The sequence below is a fragment of the Coregonus lavaretus genome (assembly GCF_964263955.1).
Source record: "Coregonus lavaretus genome assembly, chromosome: 2".
Classification (NCBI taxonomy): domain Eukaryota; kingdom Metazoa; phylum Chordata; class Actinopteri; order Salmoniformes; family Salmonidae; genus Coregonus; species Coregonus lavaretus.
Genome location: NC_139989.1, coordinates 12,110,688 through 12,130,499, shown reverse-complemented (window position 1 = coordinate 12,130,499; position 19,812 = coordinate 12,110,688). Strand labels below are relative to the sequence as shown.

Below are 19,812 nucleotides of genomic sequence, written 5' to 3'. Positions count from 1 at the left end.
CTGGATTTATTTGTTGTTATTCTGTCTCTCACTGTTCAAATAAACCTACCATTAAAATGATAGACTTATCATGTCTTTGTCAGTGGGCAAACGTACAAAATCAGCAGGGGATCAAATACTTTTTTCCCTCTCTGTACTGTGGCTTGCGAAAGTATTCACCCCCTTGGCATTTTTCCTATTTTATGCCTTACAACCTGGAATTAAAATTGATTTTTGGGGGGTTTGTATCATTTGATTTACACAACATGCCTACCACTCTGAAGATGCAAAATATTTTTTATTGTGAAACAAACAAGATATAAGACAAAGAAACAGAAAACTTGAGCGTGCATAACTATTCACCCCCCCAAAGTCAATACTTTGTAGAGCCACCTTTTGCAGCAATTACAGCTGCAAGTCTCTTGGGGTATGTCTCTATAAGCTTGGCACATCTAGCCACTGGGATTTTTGCCCATTCTTCATGGCAAAACTGCTCCAGCCCCTTCAATTTGGATGGGTTCCGCTGGTGTACAGCAATCTTTAAGTCATACCACAGATTCTCAATTGGATTGAGGTCTGGCCTTTGACTAGGCCATTCCAAGACATTTAAATGTTTCCCCTTAAACCACTCGAGAGTTGCTTTAGCAGTATGCTTAGGGTCATTGTCCTGCTGGAAGGTGAACCTCCGTCCCTGTCTCAAATCTCTGGAAGACTGAGGTTTCCCTCAAGAAGTTCCCTGTATTTAGTGCCATCCATCATTCCTTCAATTCTGACCACTTTCCCAGTCCCTGCCGATGAAAAACATCCCTGCAGCATGATGCTGCCACCACCATGCTTCACTGTGGGGATGGTGTTCTTGGGGTGATGAGAGGTGTTGGGTTTGCGCCAGACATAATGTTTTCCTTGATGGCCAAAAAGCTCAATTTTAGTCTCATCTGACCAGAGTACCTTCTTCCATATGTTTGGGGAGTCTCCCACATGCCTTTTGGCGAACACCAAACGTGTTTGCTTATTTTATTCTTTAAGCAATGGCTTTTTTCTGGCCAGTCTTCCGTAAAGCCCAGCTCTGTGGAGTGTACGGCTTAAAGTGGTCCAATGGACAGATACTCCAATCTCCGCTGTGGAGCTTTGCAGCTTCTTCAGGGTTGTCTTTGGTCTCTTTGTTGCCTCTCTGATTAATGCCCTCATTGCCTGGTCCGTGAGTTTTGGTGGGCGGCCCTCTCTTTGCAGGTTTGTTGGGGTGCCATATTCTTTCAATTTTTTAATAATGGATTTAATGGTGCTCCGTGGGATGTTCAAAGTTTCAGATATTTTTTTATAACCCAACCCTGATCTGTACTTCTCCACAACTTTGTCCCTGACCTGTTTGGAGAGCTCCTTGGTCTTCATGGTGCCGCTTGCTTGGTGGTGCCCTTTGCTTAGTGGTGTTGCAGACTCTGGGGCCTTTCAGAACAGGTGTATATAGACTGAGATCATGTGACACTTAGATTGCACACAGGTGGACTTTATTTAACTAATTATGTGACTTCTGAAGGTAATTGGTTGCACCAGATCTTATTTAGGGGCTTCATAGCAAAGGGGGTGAATACATATGCACGCACCACTTTTCCGTTATTTATTTTTGAAACAAGTAAATTTTTTCATGTCACTTCACCAATTTGGACTATTTTGTGTATGTCCATTACATGAAATACAAATAAAAATCAATTTAAATTACAGGTTGTAATGCACCAAAATAGGAAAAACGCCAAGGGGGATGAATACTTTTGCAAGGCACTGTATAATGGCTTAGGTGGTTGTCTAACCTAGCTACCTTCAGATGACTGCACTAACTGTATGTTGCTCTGGATAAGTGTCTGCTAAATTATTAAAATGTAAATGTTATAAAAAGTGTTACCGCATGATACCTCAAAAAAACTGAGGGTGTTAATTATTTTGGCAATATGATACATAGTCTCTAAAAACAGGCTTGTAATTTGGTAACTCCCTATTTAAGTCCTATGTTGAGATTCCAGTTGCAGATCACAATACATATCTGCTGAATGTAATTTAGATTTTTATTTATAGGGTATTATCCCTAAGCACGATCTCTTTACATGATTTTGATGATTTGCTAGTGTTATTGGTTATAGGATCGTTGTGGTTGTTGCCCTATTCACATAGAAGACTTGTGGAAGAGGTTCTGGAAGAAAGGAAATGCTGTTTTTAAATCAGGAAATGTTTGTCTAATAACTATTGGCATACATACACAGCACTTTTCTAAAATGGAATACTCATCTCCCATTCTTGTTATCCACCTGCTTACTCAAAACTGTTTACCAACTAGCCTCAGTTTCCTGACCCTCAGCAATTAGGAAAAAGTCCTGTCATGTGTGTAGCCACGTGCTCCGGGGAGTGGTGCTGTCACTCCTAGTCCCAGCTTTGGTTGGTTTGTGTTGAGTGAAGTCGTCACACACCTACACTGGGATATAAAGCACTTTTTGTGTTGTTGCTCGGCGGTTGAGGGTCGAGACAACACATGCAGTTTTAGCTCTTACGATGTCTGTCCAGTCTCCTTACCGCACATTCAGGCGACAGTAGGAGGCAGACATTTTGGACAAATTTCCCATATAAACCACGTTCCAGGTCCAGTGCGTCAAAAACCCCATGAAGAGGCTATCTAGTCGCTACACAGAGAGCCCTTTCTAATGCCTTGTTTTGTAATGCCACCCTAATACGATTGTGATTAAGCATTTAGCTGCCAAAATCAATGTTTGAGCCCTCAATTAAAAGGCACTGACAAGCAGAAGCCTAATAATGGGAAACTGGCTTCCCGCCGTAGCCACCAATGAACACACTGCGCAGTCAAACAGTGTAGCTGCTTGGGATTAGGTAAACAAACAGCAGGCTTAACGAGATAGACTTTCTGTAGGAACTTCTGGAATAATACCTTCCATCAATAATTGCAGTGCAAAACAGTGTTTTCCATCAGGGTGCTCAGTGAAAACACAAACACAACTAGCAAATACGAACCCAAATTTCATCCTGATTTCATTGTAAATCAAGGCCCTCTGTGGGTTTGATTTTCCAGCTTAGCCATTTAAGTGCTGTGCTGTTTGAATGGGGAGGGTATTCAAGGTTATCACTTCAAAGCTTCTCACCCTTGCTTATGAATGCAACTTTTTAATGAGTACAGTCATTCTGGTTCCCTCCATTACTTTGGAGAGGATGCAGAACAAGTCTATGCAGTTTTCGCTGAAAGGAAAAAACGACTTCCATTGAAAAGTACATATCACTTACATTTACAGCGCTATATTTAGGCTTACTTTCTATGGAACTCACTTTCCCAATTCATATTTTCCCATTTCCAGTGACTACTGTATATTTTTCAACCAATTTTGACCTTTTTTTCTGTTCTCTCGCTTCCAATTCTTTGATATTTTTATGCCCTCTGCCTATGGTAAGTTTAGAATAGACTACATACAGTGTACTACTGTATGTTTGACAGATTTCTGTGTAATTTGTGTCACATTGCATTTTTCCCAAGTGGCGCTTGTTGACAAATTGCTGGTTTGAAATGTTCTCTGATATTTTAGATCTGGTTGCTATCAGATACTATTCAGAAAACAACAATAACAAGTACAATTGGCCTCCAAGAAGGATCCAACAATGGATCCAACAAACCTATTCCAGATGCCTATTGTGCCATAACAGAAGGTTGCGTTCATTTTCAATTGTTTCATTTGTAAAACAGGGAGCACAGTAAGCTTAGTTGTTCAGATCAACTGTATCCTCATTTGAACTGAATGTCAGTAAAACATTAGTTCTTTACAATTCTCAATTCACAAAACCTAGCCACTATTTATGTCCCCCTTTGTCAAAACATGTCTGGTCACTAGAGGTCTACATGGGGTCCTCCTAGTCTTTTGAACCAGAAACTCTGCACTTGTCTATTTTCTAACAGTTATAGCATACAAATATATATGTCTCTAACCCCGTTTATTGGTACATCAGGGCGTCTTCTTGTTGTAATTACAGGGTTTGGTGGCATGTATGTTTTTATGTGCGCAGCGTGGCAGGACACTTCAAAAGAAAACAAATTACAGAGGCAAAGCTTATTCACCACTTTCCTCACCCTCACCACCCTACCAGTATTGTTTAAATACATGTTCCATCAGCCTGTATGCTTAGTGCACAGTCATATTTATGATAGACATTGTATGCCTACAATACTTCTGTAACAATGTACACACCAGTATTTCTATAACCAAACACCTGGCTAGCTCTCTATTTGAGCGAAAGATAAATATAGGACCACAAGGACTGCTCTTCCACTTAGACGACAGTAAGGGCTCTTCTCTTTCTTTCCAGATAAAATAAACACAGGTAAGATAGAAGCATGAGCTGTGGTCAGCCCACCGGCTGTCTGGGACATGCACTTCGGATGCCCACTGCCTTTGTACAGTGGAACCATATTGAGACTGAACAAGGGAACAAGAATAGAAGGTCCCCACCACAACTGCTAACATTTGTAACTTACCAAGAGGGGATTCAAGGTTCATGTATTTCAGTCTCACCTTACCACCTACAGTCTAAACCAGATCCACCTCAGGCTCAGAAATAAGAAATAATAAGGAAGGACTACTTATATTATTCTTTATATATATTTACATAAAGAAACCTTTTTTTTTTTTTTAAAGGTTTTGAGTTTTTACTGAGATAGGACAGTGAAGAGGAGACAGGAAAGGTAGAAGAGTTTACGAGTCAGAAGGGCGTGGGTATGACTCAGAGTAGCCTAGGCTGTACATGTGTGCCCAGGTCTGTGGCTTTAACTGCCGGACAACAGAGGCCACAGGAATACTGATATTATTCTAATGATTGACCTCACCTCCCACTGATTTAGTCAATGCGACTCACTAACTCCCATTCCGTTTGAGCTGCATGTGGGATCCAAATGAATTGGCAACATGTCACTATTTTACACTGACGTTTGCGTGCTGTAACTGTATAAGCATTCTGATTACTAGGTGTGCATGTGAGCTGTATACAAAGGTGCCGAACAATGAAGGTGATAGAACGCTGTTTCAATCTTTCTTTCAATCTCTCTCTTCCTTTCTTTCACAGGGAGACAAAGGAGATATTGGAGTGTCTGGTGCTGATGGACAACAGGGGGTACCGGTGAGTCAGTCAGTCCTTTAGTAGCTGTAGTGTGTGTGTGTGTGTGTGTGCGCTGCACTGTAACCTCCTCGCTGCAGGAGACCAAAGAGATCAGGGGCTGTGCCTTTGCTGCTTACAGATGCACTTCTCTAACTCTCACAGAGTAGAAGTCCCTACATTATTCATTACATCTGCTGGACACTACTTTCATCAATTCATTAAAAAAAAACTTTTTTGGGCAGAATTTGTAATGCACACATTACCATTTGGTGATTCATAATGTTGAATGCACATATACAGTAGATACTATAACTATTGGCTATTAGCAAAGTTTTAGGCACATACAGTATAGATACAGGTAACTGCCAAAAATAAAGAAAGAAACACCAACATAAAGTGTCTTAATAGGGCGTTGAGCCACCACGAGCCAGAACAGCTTCAATACACCTTGGTAAGTGACTGGAATTATTTTGGAAGGATGAGACACCATTCTTCCACAAGAAGTTCCATCATTTGGTGTTTTGTTGATGGTGGTGGAAAACGCTGTCTCAGGCGCCACTCCAGAATCTCCAATAAGTGTTCAATTGGGTTGAGATCTGGTGACTGAGACGGCCATGGTATTTTTATACATAACCCTAAGCATGATGGAATGTTAATCGCTTTACTCAGGAACCACACCTGTGTGGATGCACCTGCTTTCAATATACTTTGTATTCCTCATGTACTCAAGTGTTTCCATTATTTTACCTGTATATCCATTGGCTATGTCTCATGTACTGTATAATACACACATGTATTATAGTTATAACCAATGGCAATGGTGGTTGTCACCCAAACTGAATGTAGCAGCAAATGTAGTGCCTGCAAACAAACACATTTCCCGTCAACTCAGCAGAAAAACCTATAATCAGCAGCTGCTTTACAAGTGACTTCGTAAAGATTCATGAAAAAAGGAAATTAGGAAATAGGCACGCAACCTCATATTGGTGCCACACCAAGCGCTTGGCCATAATTTACTAACCTCAGTGCATGCAATATAGCTCCGCCCACCACACCACAGAGTTCTCCAACTTGTGTACCTCTTGAGAGGAGTTGCCATAACAACACAGTAGAATATAACAGCCTAACAGGCTTCCCTTTTGCATGTAATGAGTCTTGTTGATGCTGGGGCTGGATTGCAGCATCAAAATCATCCTGGGGGATACACTGCAGTCTTACCACTGGTGCTCAGACTTGTTTTATCACTGCTTCCAAGAAAGAAAATCAACAACATTGTAGTGTTTATGCTTTCTGAGCACACAATTGAATCCTTTGTCAAGTACCGCAAATCGAAAAAACAGGTCAAAATAAAAATGGATAATATAGAATGAAATTAGGCTACTCGCGACTGCGTTCCGGGAGTTTCACTCTGTGAGCTAAATTGTCATGAATCAGTGATTTCAATTGTAGGCCTATTCGTACATTTTTGACGAGCTGATCATAGCGAAGAAGAAATACCTACTGTGTAAACACATTGATTCTCATTTCAAAAAGGCTCAAAATAACTCATTATACATTTGGATAGCTGATATGGAGATCCAAAATGATTAGTCTTAAACCTTGGTCAGAAATCAGGACTAGGCTAATAAATCCAATGCAACTGCCTGTATTACAAATGGTACGACATTGATTAGGCCAAAGGCCGGCAGATGCCGATATTGAGTAATTTAATCTTACCGTCCAAACGCATTGTATGCAGCCAGCAATACACTCGTATCCTCCGTGGACCGGTTCGTACCTAAAACATTCTCTATTCAGGCTGCAAAGGCATTGATTTCCTCCCTAACTAAATTTAAGGGTGAGAAGGCGTAATTTTTTTTTAGAAAATATGCGTACTTTCCTTATGAAACACCATTTTCCACCACCATGCTACTAGAGTGGCTAATGCCTAGGAATGCTAGTCCCGGATGTTGCGTATCGCATTCAGCCAATCAGGTTGCAGCAGTCTGTTGTTTACCCCTGGCTGAAAGCAGGGCATAACATCAGGAAGTAGCATTAGCCACTCTAGCATGGTGGTGGAAAATTGTGTTTCATAAAGAAAGTATGCATATTTTCCCGCCTTCTCACCACTAAATCTAGTTAAGGAGGAAATGTATGCCTATGCAACCTGAATGGAGAATGTTTTAAGAACGAACCGGTCCATGGGGGATACGAGTGTATTGCCAGCTTAGCGTTTGGACACTAAGATGAAATGACTCAATATCACCATCTGCCAGCCTACACTATTCTAGTTTTGCGGGGATAGGAGAAGGCCTGTATGCTACCCTAAAATGTTAAGTCACACTGCTGCTGTGGTCTCCATTTATTTGGTGCTAACGCTTCCAGCTATAGGCCTACATTCAATAAACCAGGATAAAAGTGTCAGAGTCTGGTTTGGTCATCATTGTCACCCACACACTTTATGGACTGTACACTCTTAGAAAAAAAAGGTGCTATCTAGATCCTAAAATAGTTATTCGGCTGTCCCCATAGGAGAACCCTTTGGATAACCAAAGTTGGTTCCAGGTAGAACTCTTTTGGGTCCCATGTAGAATCCTTTCACAGAGGGTTCTAGATGGAACCCACAAGGGTTCTACCTGGAACCAAACAGGGTTTTAACTGGAACCAAAAATGGGGACAGCCGAAGAACCCTTTTGGAACCCTTTTTTCTAAGAGTGTAGTATGTTCTGCTTGTCTGACAAAATTAGCTTGCTAGCTCCCCAGACTCGCTAAAACATACAGCAGTAGGTCTAGATTGCCGTTTTGGAAGGGAGATTGGCAGGGGCCCCATTGCCTTTAAATCCGTCAAAGCATACGCCCTCGCATGCCGAGGCGTTCTCCGCACCTCGAAAACAAAGTAGTCAGCTCGTCCCAAGCTTTTCTCATCAAGCTTTCTCTTTGCATGCCAGGGCATAAAAATAAAAAAACGGAAGCACTTTTTCAACCATCATAAAAGTCCTCCGCTGCTGGTTTTGAGCCGAGCGAGCCTGCTCAACAATCCTCGCTTCAGATCCAAAGTGACACCTCATAGAGAATGAATGGCCTTTTCCACTGGCATCAATGTGGGCCTCTTCTGATCAAATTTGTCATTAACGCCAAACAGCATGCAGCAGTGGGGGATGTCATGTTCCTGTTTCCTCTCTTTTCCTCTTCTCCTTTCTTCTCCCTCTCTTATCCCTCTCTCCTCCTCTCCGCCACCTTTTCCTAAGAGTGTGGGCATCCTCCCGCAGATAAAGCCAACCCCTTGATGATCTGGATGCATTCCACTGTGGGTGGAAGTGGTTGTGCTCTAGCAGGTTAATTACAATGGAGATAGACAGAAGACACTAGGGGCAGGGAGAAGTCCAGCAGTATCAGATAGTGTTTTTTTCAAACACCATTCACTGGGATTTTATTTACTGTGCTGCGGAAGCAGGTTCTTTAAACTTTGGAGGCTGTGTGTTGTGTGCGCTCACGCAGGTGTTGTGCTGAGAGATTGCAGAGTGATAGAACCGCTCAATGCAGGACCCGCTTCAAAATACAAAAACACACCTTCAGTTGGGACGGGGCCATATCTTATAGGTGTTTTCTTAGGGTTGTTTTGGGAAAGGTTTGATATCATAACAGATGCTGGTTTCCTTTCAGAATTATATTGCTCATATTTACCCAGGTATGTTTTCATTAATGCAAACAACGGCTACACCCCTCTGTTTATTGTGTTTGCTATGAAAGCTTTTAAAACTCTGCAAACTATCGATTTTACCTGCTTGAGTACTTTAGAAAGTGGTCAGAGATCAGCTTTTTATCTTTCCATGTGGTATAATTGTAAAGTCCTGCAGGGAAAATGGAGAATGTGGTCAGAGCTCAGCTTATTATCTTTCCACGTGGTATAATTTGAAAGTTCTAGCCTCAGCCCCTCTACATTGTTTATCACTTTTGCGCTGTGACTTTGCAGTACTAAGAACATTATTTATTTCAATGGGTGAAAGTATAATTAATGTATTCCCCAGAATGGGACCTACCAAAAAATGTTATGGGTGTAAGCATAGAATTACATATAGATTCCCTATTCATTCAGTAGGATCTCTGTGGACCTAGTCGTAAAGATTTCTTCTTTAACTTTTGAAATATATTACCTTTTATTATGGCATAAACACAACCAGTCATGATGTTTTCATCTGATTGTCAAACAATCACTTCAAAGGGCTCCTTTACTAGGTTACCTGCGCATGTTTGTCCACTCACAACATACACTGAGTATACCAAACATTAGGAACACCTTCCTAATATTGAGTTGCACCTTCCCCCCCTTTTTCCATTCATCGGGGCATGGACTCTACAAGATGTCGAAAGCGTTCCACAGGGATGCTGGCCCGTGTTGACTCCAGTGCTTCCCACAGTTGTGTCAAGTTGGCTGGCTGTCTTTTGGGTGGTGGACCATTCTTGATATACACGGGAAACTGTTGAGCGTGAAAAACCCAGCAGCGTTGCAGTTGTTGACACAAACTGGTGCGCCTGCCACCTATTACCATACCCCATTCAAAAGAACTTAAATATTTTGTCTTGCCCATTTATCGTCTGAATCCATGTCTCAAGGCTTAAACATCCTTCTTTAACCTGTCTCCTCCCCATCATCTACACTGATTGAAGTGGATTTAACAGGTGACATCAATTAGGGATCATAGCTTTCACCTGGTCAGTCTATGTCATGGAAAGAGCAGGTGTTCTTAATGTTTTGTATACTCAGGGTATTTCCAGCCTCCAAACAGTGGTGAAAGGAAAGAGACATCTGTTACACAAAACACCAAAAAGTGTAATGACGATTGTCTATAGGCCAGAAAGTATGCGTCCACTGCTGTCCGCATGCGTCTCAGTGTCGGCCACTCATCTCTGCCTTGGCAAGATTTCTGTGTTCTCGTTGAACCACATCGCATTTTGGAGTGTAGGCTATACCACCCATTTTCAAGTCCATTCGCTCATTTTTCATGCCTCTACGGTAATGATAAAAAGTGGTGTAATAGCCAACATTTTTCTTGACATTTTGTTGTAATTATTTTGATAGGCTCATGTTTTACCGGTACGGCGTACCCCCACTATTGCTTTTGCCGGGACACCGTGCCGAACCGCCTTACTTTCACCCCTGCTTATTTATTTTAGCAGTATTAGAATAGAGTTTAACACCATATGACTATTTAAACAGGTGAAAATACAGTCTACCACCTCTACTACCGCAGTGGTTAGGTTGATTCCATCTAAGCCAGGGGGTGGCGAGGGCATGTCTTTACAATGGCCCTCTCTGAAATTCTAAGCACGTGGTATATTGGCACTCTGTTCTCCTCTCCTGTGTGTAATTACTTAGCAAAGTGCAGGAAGGCCCTGCTGGCTGTAAATGAGGTGAATACAGCGTATCAGACCCCCAGCGGAAACCAGGGGGAAGGGACATGGGATCTATTAAACCAATTTAGAATGCAAGGAAAACAATCATCACAGCGCATCTGGGCATGTGTTCCAAAGTTCTCCCAATGCCCTCGACTGTGGCTCATCATGGCCTCCTTGGAATGGATGACTGGCATGTACTGTATGCAAGCCAAGCACTCCACACTGCAACAAGTGGATTGCCATGTCAGATCGTTTTATTCATCCTCTCCACTGTGCCATTGTAGAAATGCCTTAATGGCAGTACTGTAACTAGAGGAGGAGGAAATTATGAATTGACTACTATGCAATTAAACTGGGGCCCATTATCAGTTCTGTGGTAGATGGGAGCCCTACTGCGGCCACTTTTCTTGTCACTCACTGTGCCACTGCTGTGTCAGCTGACCTGCTGTTTGTGTCATCTCCAGGGGATCCGGGGGTTTCCTGGAGAGGCGGGGCCAACAGGATCTCAGGTAAGACTTTCCTATTTGCATGCGAGTAAATAGGAAAGTATTTAAAGGCAGCCAGGCACTGTCACTTTGTTTGGTAAGCTGATGGATGGGGCTGGAGAAATGTAAACACTTAAATTCATAGACAGAGCTATGGATACAAGGACAGTCTTTAAGCTACATGTAAGAACATAATAAACAATTACTCTGCTACTAATATCCAGTCAATAACTGTATTAACAGGAGATCAGAGATTAGTGTAAGACAAGTCCCCGGTCTCAAGTCAATACAAGGAGGTTTTCGGAGGCACAGAAGTTATTAGATTGACTACCTTGCAGTGGGAGGCAGTGCATTCATCTCTTCTCATCCAACAGGGAGAGAGAGGAGCACTCGGGCAGAAGGGATCAACAGGTCCAAAAGGTCCACAGGTGGGTGTCAACATCTCCACAATGACAAGCAACCCCAGTTCAATGATTTAACTGATTGCACACATACTAGGGCGGCAGGTAGCCTAGTGGTTAAGAGCGTTGGGCCAGTAGCCGAAAGGTCTCCGCTTCGAATCCCTGAGCTGACAAGGTGAAGAATCTGACGCTGTGCCCATGTCTGCTAAATGACTCAAATGTAAATGTAGTAATGAACGAGTATCAAGCCATGTTTATGACTTTATTCCAATTGCTGTCATCTTCTCCACTGGAGGAATTACAATACACATCACGTACTGTAGCAGGTCTATTTAATTGTCTCTGAAATGTCATTCTCTCATAATGAATTATCCATTATGCATTAAGAGAGCTCTGACAGTGTTCCATAAAGGGACTATGATTAGACGAGGTGATTGGGCACCCTCCACTGGTGTGTAAGTGACAGCTAGTGCCTATTCAGGCAGAGCCATCGAGCTATGCATCATATGGTGTTCCATTGCTGCCCTCTTCTGGTTCAGTGAAGCTGCATAACTAAGCTTGTTACTAAGTTAGAGCAATCATCTACATTTGAATTGAAGCTTTTCTTCCCTCAAATTTGAGTGAATTGTACTGTTTAGTAAATACATGGTATATACACTGAGCAAAAATATAATTGCAACATGCAACAATTTTAAACATTTACTGAGTTACAGTTCATATAAGGAAATCAGTCAATTGAAATAAATGAATTAAGCCTTAATCTATGGATTTCACATGACTGGGAAACATCAGCAAACCGCTCGCCCACACGATGCCTTACATGCTGTCTGCCATCTGCCTGGTACGGTTGAAACCGGGATGAATCTGTGAAGTGCACACTTCTCCAACGTGCCAGTGGCCATCGAAGGTGAGCATTTGCCCACTGATGTCGGTTACGACGCCGAACTGCAGTCAGGTCAAGACCCTGGTGAGGGCGACGAGCACGCAGATGAGCTTCCCTGAGACGGTTTCTGACAGTTTGTGTAGAAATTCTTCAGTTGTGCAAACAGACAGTATTAGCAGCTGTCTGGGTGGCTGGTCTCAGACCATCCCGCAGGTGAAGAAGCTGGATGTGGAGGTCCTGGGCTGGCATGGTTGCACGTGGTGTGTGGTTGTGAGGCCAGTTGAACGTACTGCCAAATTCTCTAAAACAACGTTTGGAGGGTGCTTATGGTAGAGAAATGAACATTCAATTATCTGGCAACAGCTCTGGTGAACATTCCTGCAGTCAGCATGCTAATTACACACTCCCTCAAAACTTGAGACATATGTGGCATTGTGTTTTGTGACAAAACTGCACATTTTAGAGTGGCCTTTTATTGTCCCCAGCACAAGGTGCACCTGTGTAATGATCATGCTGTTTAATCAGCTTCTTGATATGCCACAACTGTCAGGTGGATGGATTATCTTGGCAAAGGAGAAATGCTCACTAACAGGGATGTAAACAAATTTGTGCACAACATTTGCGAGAACATTTCGGGGATCTTTTATTTCAGCTCATGAAACAGGGGACCAACACTTTACATGTCGCGTTTATATTTTTGTTCAGTGTCGTTTTTAACTTCTGATGAATCTCCCTTGTACAATTACTCACACACACTTGTGGTCTGGGATATTGTTTTGAACACATTACAGTACTGTATATCAGTGATTAACATCCAAATAGACTAGTTGCAGTGATTAATAACAGTAGTCATCCTAACATGAACAAACAGGAACAGTAGCTAAGTGTATTTTCAGATGGGTAGGGTTAAAGCCTCATTGCATATCCTCTTTTCTAAAATGAACCAGAATGGGGCATCTGCCATCTAATTCCCTCTCAGTGGTTGGTGACTAAGCTGTCACGCATCCTGTCACACTGCCTGCAGGCCAACTGTCTGTGTTTTTCTATGCCCAGGGGATTCAAGGCCCCCAGGGAGACCCCGGAGCCAGTGGACACGATGGCCCAAAGGTTTGTCCATCACCCATTTTAATTAGCGATTATGCTAATGCTGCAGCTTTTCATCCCCACTGTGTGGGCTCTTCTCCACTCTCCGAATGGCCTACTGATAATACTAGAATTATCTCTCCCAATGTGATATATTCTTTACCAAAGTGCATTTGGGGTGTAAAAGTAATTATAGTCTTTCATTGTTGAGTAAATGGACTATTGTCTTGAATTTAAAATAGCCTTCTGTTTTACAAAGGAAGCTTCATCAGCTCTGTGTTTGTTGGTAATGCTGTGTGTGTACTTGCCTGCATGCACATGTTTGTGCATGTGTGTTTGAGTGCGTGCATGTGTTTGTGTGTGTGTGTGTGAATGTGTGCGTGCGAACGTGTGTGTCAGTTTTTTGCATGCTAATTCCTATGTGTCTATATTCAGGGCAGCGAGGGGGAGCGAGGTGCCGATGGCTCTCCAGGAATGCCAGGCCAAAAGGTGAGAAAGGCACCGGGTACACACTCCATGATCGATTAGACTATGGACAGACAACATACATCCCTGGTTCAGTAAAAAATGGAGGGATGGGGCTGGAGAAATATAACCACTCTCAAATTAATTGACAGAGCTATGGATGCAAGGACTGACCAGCCATGATATCAAAATTATAGTTTTAACCTTGTTTTGACGCTATATAGTGTTTGTTTACATTTACATTGTTTACAAACATTTGAGTAAAACAAGCTTATATTTTGGGTTCTGATGGGGTATGACTGTTGAACTAAGCTCATAAGGCATTTATAAGTTGTATTCTTCAAGAATCAATAGGTACATATCATTTAGTTATAAGTACAAAAATGTATGTAGCAACTGCAGATTGCACCTTTAACGGTTAAAGTTAGTATTGGGGCAGGGTAAGCTGACCCTAGCTCTCTGCCTACAGACTACTTACACACAGAGCCTGCATTAAGAAGACTTAGCCCAGCTATTTATCATGATATTTTCACTCTTTAGGGCACACCAGGAGAGGCAGGATTCCTTGGGTCCCCGGGCACTAATGGCCTACCTGGGTTCAAAGGTCACAAGGTAAGGACATCAGCATGCACCACCATAGACTTTAGGTCTCAATTAATCTTTCCTTGATTCCTTGCATCCTCTTTCCTTGTTTCTTTCTCAGAAAGCATTAGACAAGAAGGTCTGAGGGGAGGGGCCTTTGACCTTCTCCAATACAGTTGAGAAGGAGACAAGGAGATAGAATGCAAAGAATCACGGAAAGACGAATTGAGACAGAGCCCAAATCTCAGATAACATAACTGTGTTATTGCCTGTAGGGGGGGCCTTTTGGCTTAATGAGGCAGCGTGCGGCTCTAAAGACATGATTTATGAATGATTTATGGTTCTCGGTATCAGGGAGCTTGTTCATTTGCCTGTTTTGTAGTAAGCGTTGATGTCTTTTTGCATAATGCATATTTCATTCCTCTTACGTGTTGTCATTCACACGCACTGAGAGCTTGTCCTTCAGAATGTATGCAGGCACGCCCAGACACCTGCTCGTTGGTTATTACAGCCATTCGCTATACACTGTTTTACAGGGTGAAACTGGAGAGGCGGGTCCCCGAGGAAGTCAGGTATTGTCATATTCTGTCTCGTCTGTCTCAGAAACAGGGGGATGGTTCAGTTCATTGTCATTTATTCTTGTCATAGTGACATTTAGTTATTGGGTTGGTGGATGGTTGTTTGCAGTGACCTGTAGAGCTCGCATGCCACAGCACATAAAACAAGGACTAGTGAATGGCTTATTATCCAAACAATCAAGTTCATACTTAGAACCCTGTACTCTACTGTACTTAGAACCCTGTACTGTACTTAGAACCCGATACTGCACTTAGAACACCCCTTAGTGGCCTTGTGGTTAGACTGTCCGCCCTGAGATTGGAAGGTTGGGAGTTCAATCCCCGGCCGAGTCATACCAAAGACAAAAATGTCTCTGCTTGGCACTCCACATTAAGGAGATAAAGTAGATTGGGGGTAAGGCCCTGCGATAGACTAGCGTCCTGTCCAGGTGGTCTACTACATCAAGCTGCCTCACGCTACAGAAACAGGAGAAAGGCTCCTGCCCTATGAGCTTTTAGGCAAGGCTAATTTATTTACCCTGTAGGCTCCTTAGAACCCTATACTGCACGTACAGTCCTACACTATATTTAGAACACTGCACTGTACATACTCATATCTCTCCAGGACACTGACAAGAAAACAATGAGTGTTAGTCATGTCTTAATCACGAGGAACAAAGCTTTTCTCGCACCGCAGTCAGTCCTCCCTTAAGGACCCTGTGCTGTGACTACAGAGTGTCGTTTCTTTGGCTCTGTGCTTTGATTTGTGCTTCCTATAGCCTTACGATCACAGCGGGGCGACCGTGATAGAGGCAGACAGCAGAGCAGAGGGAAGAGAGGGGAGGTAGGGGAAACTCAGGTGATGTGTTTTTTAAAGGTCAATGAGACCCTTGCGTCTCTCCTTGGCTGTGAATGCTAATGATGACCTTTTAGTAGCGAGTGCTCTCCTATACCCTCCTCTGATGCCTCCTATCTTCCTCCCCACTCCCATCATCCATCCCCCCATCCCTGTATCTTGTTCCAGGGCGAACGAGGCACCGATGGAGCCCCTGGGAACCCCGGCATACCGGTGAGTGCAGTTACATAACCAGGCCACTGGGTGGCAGTGGATATCATATCTACTTCAACCACAATACGTTTTTATGCCTTGGTCTTCACAGAGCCCCCCAAAGAAAAAGATGGCGCCTCGGCCAATATCAGGCACACTGGATTAGCCTGTCACTTTTACATAACACTATTTATGGGTAAACAATTTGAAGTCATAACTTTCCCTGTGGCCATTGCACTGGCTGTGACTCGTATTTGATATACAACAGCATTAGGCCGACAGTATGTCGATTTTATTAATTTTTTTACCTCTGCATCAACTGTAGTAAGTAAGACTTCAGCAAGGAAAAAATATTTATACTTTTATCAGAGCAGAGTGAATGAAGAGCTTCTGAAAGAGAGCATTTCTTTGATATTCAAGCAGAACTTTTTTAACAGGCTCTTTCCCTCATTTTCCTCCTTCTCTGCCAGGGTGAAGCTGGGCTCAGGGGAGGCAAAGGACAGGTTTGTAGAATTACACTGCTGCGTTAGATATAATCCATTCTGCCTCATTCTACACCAGAGACCAGATCCTCTCATGCCATCTGAGCTGAGGAATACTACTGAACATGCCATACGATGAAGCCTCCGACATCACACCCGCAGGGTCTAGATAAATAGACATGACAGTACACCTACTGTGAAATCCATATCACATAAGGCCCATGAACACGAAGTTCAACATTCACATTTTAAAAGATACATGTCGGCATATTTCCACTATGATTTCTTTGCACACCTATTCTGGAACGGTTCTTCATTTTCTACTCTCAGGGCAAATATATTGTAGGCTATGACAGACATTTTAAATGCAACCGAGCTCTGTATGCAAAGGTCCTATACTCTGTTTAGTTCTATAGAGTTTGTGACCATATTTCTCCTCACGATCATCAGAAAGGCATCACGGGGGACATCGGTGTCAGAGGCACCGATGGGAAGAAAGGGGACATGGGACACGTGGGGGCCGCCGGCCCACGGGGATCTCCCGGCGAGGACGGGTTGCCTGGGCAACCGGGAATGACGGGCTACCCTGGGAAGCCTGTGAGTTTTCCTGAATCCTGACCTTTCTCTAAAAGCGCCCTGTCCGTTTCTCCATACCTTCGCCATCGAGACGCCAACCGTCTTACCCATTTGGCCTTATCTGTGTCTTACAGGGGAAGCCTCCCTCCGATGACCACTTGATGAAGCTCTGCGGCGATGTGTTGCGGAGTAAGTACCTGTCACTGCCCGCCCAGCGGTAGCTCTGCAGTGTCAATAACTAAAGTGCAAATTGAAGTAAGCTGGAAAGCGTGCGGCTCGTTGTTGACTCAGCAGCTTAAGACTGTAGGGATTAAACAATACACATATTGAAATGTAAAATGAGTGTAGCGATCCTACTACGCCTTAAATTCATGTTCAATATGAATATGTATTGGTTAGGGCAGGAAGGTAAAACGGTAACATCCTTACAGCATCATATTACAGTTAATAGCAATATGTTTATCTGGTAACAGAATTCGGTGCTATTAATATTTTTGCCCCAGTAATATGTGGGCTATTTTTCCAAGTGTACTCAAATAAAGAAGTTTAAATCATGAGACATATTAATGACTGTAAACAATGGTTCCCTTAGTAACTTGATTGATTGACTGATTAATTTTGATTTGATTAACCAAATTGTGTTTGGGCCCTCCCAGATCAGCTCCCCCAGCTGCTGCAGACACTAGCCCCTCTCAGCAGATGTGAGCCGTGTGAGACGGTGAAGGGACCCCCGGGACAGCCTGGAGCACCAGGACTCAAAGGTTCCTCAGGAACCCCGGGCTATCCCGGTAGAATCGGCTCACCAGGATACACAGGACCCCCCGGCATGCAGGGGCCCCAGGGAGTCAAAGGTAACACCCGCACAGAAACCCCAAAGACTCTACTGAGTGTTTGGTAGCGCATTACGCTACAGGTTAGGATAAAGTAATTATAACATGGTAACACATATGGAAGTAAAACATGACTCCCCTATAATTCACCTATGAACCACGTATGTGTACGGAATTATAGAGATGACTGCATTTATATAATTGGTTATAAGGAGCCATTAGCTGAACACTATAGCTAGTCTTGTAAAGCACTTTGCTGGTAATACAATACACAACTGTAAATACATTGCAGTTCAACAGGGGCTTCATAGAAAGTGTTATCCACTTGAAGTAACAGTGGAGTATGTTATGTTAACAGGTGAGCTAGAGCCATGTTGGTTCGATACACAGTATAATGATTATAAATCATCCTTAGGTGACACTGGACCAAGAGGACTCAAAGGCACCAAAGGAGAGGGTCGTCTAGGGTCGCCAGGGCCTACTGGACAGTCAGGTAAGCTAACACAACGGTGAATCAACCGTTGGGCGCTAACTACATGTTAGCTGTTGATTAGCCATACATCATGCACTAGCACTTAAGGATTCAGACCTTGAACAGGCTAAAACCCCTTCTATCAGGGATTGGAGCCTTTTAAATAGGTATCCTCCAGAGAGCATAAAATGCTAGCTAGCCTGCTATACTGACACAAATGTTATTCTAGAGCCTCATATCCCATAGCTCCATACGAAACCATCACCATTGATTCTTCTGAAACATGAAAACACACTGCTCGTTCTGTGGAGTCATATCCCCTTACCGTATTTCTCCTTAATGGCGGGCAGGAGTTCAGGGGCCTCGCGGATCGGATGGCATCGGACGCCCGGGCCCTCAGGGGATGCCAGGAAGTCCCGGAATGCCAGGGAAACAAGGGTCATCAGGACTACCAGGAGTGTGTGACATGTCTTCTTGCTACCAGGCCTACAACCTCAGGAACGACCCCTACAGCAAAGGGCCCAATTTCTGAGAGGAAGGGGCCCCTAGAAGGGAGGACAGGCTTCAATGTGGGGGTCAAGATGCATCGTCATACTTTTAAGACAGGGATGTCCAATCTTATCGGCAAAGGGCAGTGTTTAGCTGCAGGCTAACACACCTGAATATGGAATAAAGGTCTGCACCCACACTTGCTCTTTGCAGATATGATTGGACACACATGCTTTAAGGCCTTCTCCACGGGGACCAGCAGACGTTCCACATATTTGTTCTAGCCCTGAACTGGCACACCTGATTCCATTAGTCAAGGACTAACTGAATCAGGTGTGCCAATTTAGGGCTACAACAAATATCTGAAAAGTCTGGTGGTCCCTGAGGAGAGGGTTGGGAAACCCTGTTTTAAGGCATATGGGAGTCCACCCTGCTGTTCAGTGGAAATATTTGTCCTGATTAACTGAAGCTAGGTCTATATTGAGACATGCGTGGCTTCATATACTGTATGTTTGTAGGTTTCAGAATAAATGATAGAAACCATATGTTTTGGACTTTTAATGGTGATTATCCAATGAGAATCATCAGAGTCTTACTGTTGATAAAGAGCAAATGTTATCTCCTGTACACATTGCACTGCCTTGGTACTGTAATGCTACCTCCTTGCTGGACACGAGGCATTACAGTACACCAGTGAAACATGTTTTGTAAAACCAGGGTGTGAAACATATTTAAAAAATGTCATACCATAAGTTGTTGTTGTCAAGCCCTCCATATGTAAATATTTTACAGCATACCAAAATGTAAATATGTTGTGGGCTGAGGTAAACACAGAGTAAATGCTAATTAGTACAATAACAGGCTAGCTGGATTCAACCACGGAATATGCTAATACAGTAAGTGCCTTATGCATTTTCCCGTCTTACAAGACAACATTGTGAGTATTTCAGCTTAAAATGTATCCCAAC

The 19,812-nt window shown here is 43.1% G+C and overlaps 1 protein-coding gene across 1 annotated transcript in view; it reads left to right on the top strand.

The window, feature by feature from the left end:
• The window catches only part of LOC311138437 (uncharacterized protein), a gene marked incomplete at both ends in the record, with an annotated part of 44,026 nt that extends 25,139 nt beyond the window's left edge, over positions 1-18,887 (top strand). Inside the window, 14 exons of the mRNA XM_084173118.1 lie at positions 5,083-5,136; positions 10,956-11,000; positions 11,351-11,404; positions 13,314-13,367; positions 13,779-13,832; positions 14,349-14,420; positions 14,927-14,962; positions 15,972-16,016; positions 16,466-16,498; positions 16,928-17,074; positions 17,188-17,242; positions 17,710-17,904; positions 18,299-18,376; positions 18,706-18,887. Coding sequence (XP_084029244.1) covers positions 5,083-5,136; positions 10,956-11,000; positions 11,351-11,404; positions 13,314-13,367; positions 13,779-13,832; positions 14,349-14,420; positions 14,927-14,962; positions 15,972-16,016; positions 16,466-16,498; positions 16,928-17,074; positions 17,188-17,242; positions 17,710-17,904; positions 18,299-18,376; positions 18,706-18,887 — 1,104 coding nt within the window. The remainder of the gene's footprint in view (positions 1-5,082; positions 5,137-10,955; positions 11,001-11,350; positions 11,405-13,313; positions 13,368-13,778; positions 13,833-14,348; positions 14,421-14,926; positions 14,963-15,971; positions 16,017-16,465; positions 16,499-16,927; positions 17,075-17,187; positions 17,243-17,709; positions 17,905-18,298; positions 18,377-18,705) is intronic.
• Between the last annotated feature and the right edge of the window lie 925 nt (positions 18,888-19,812).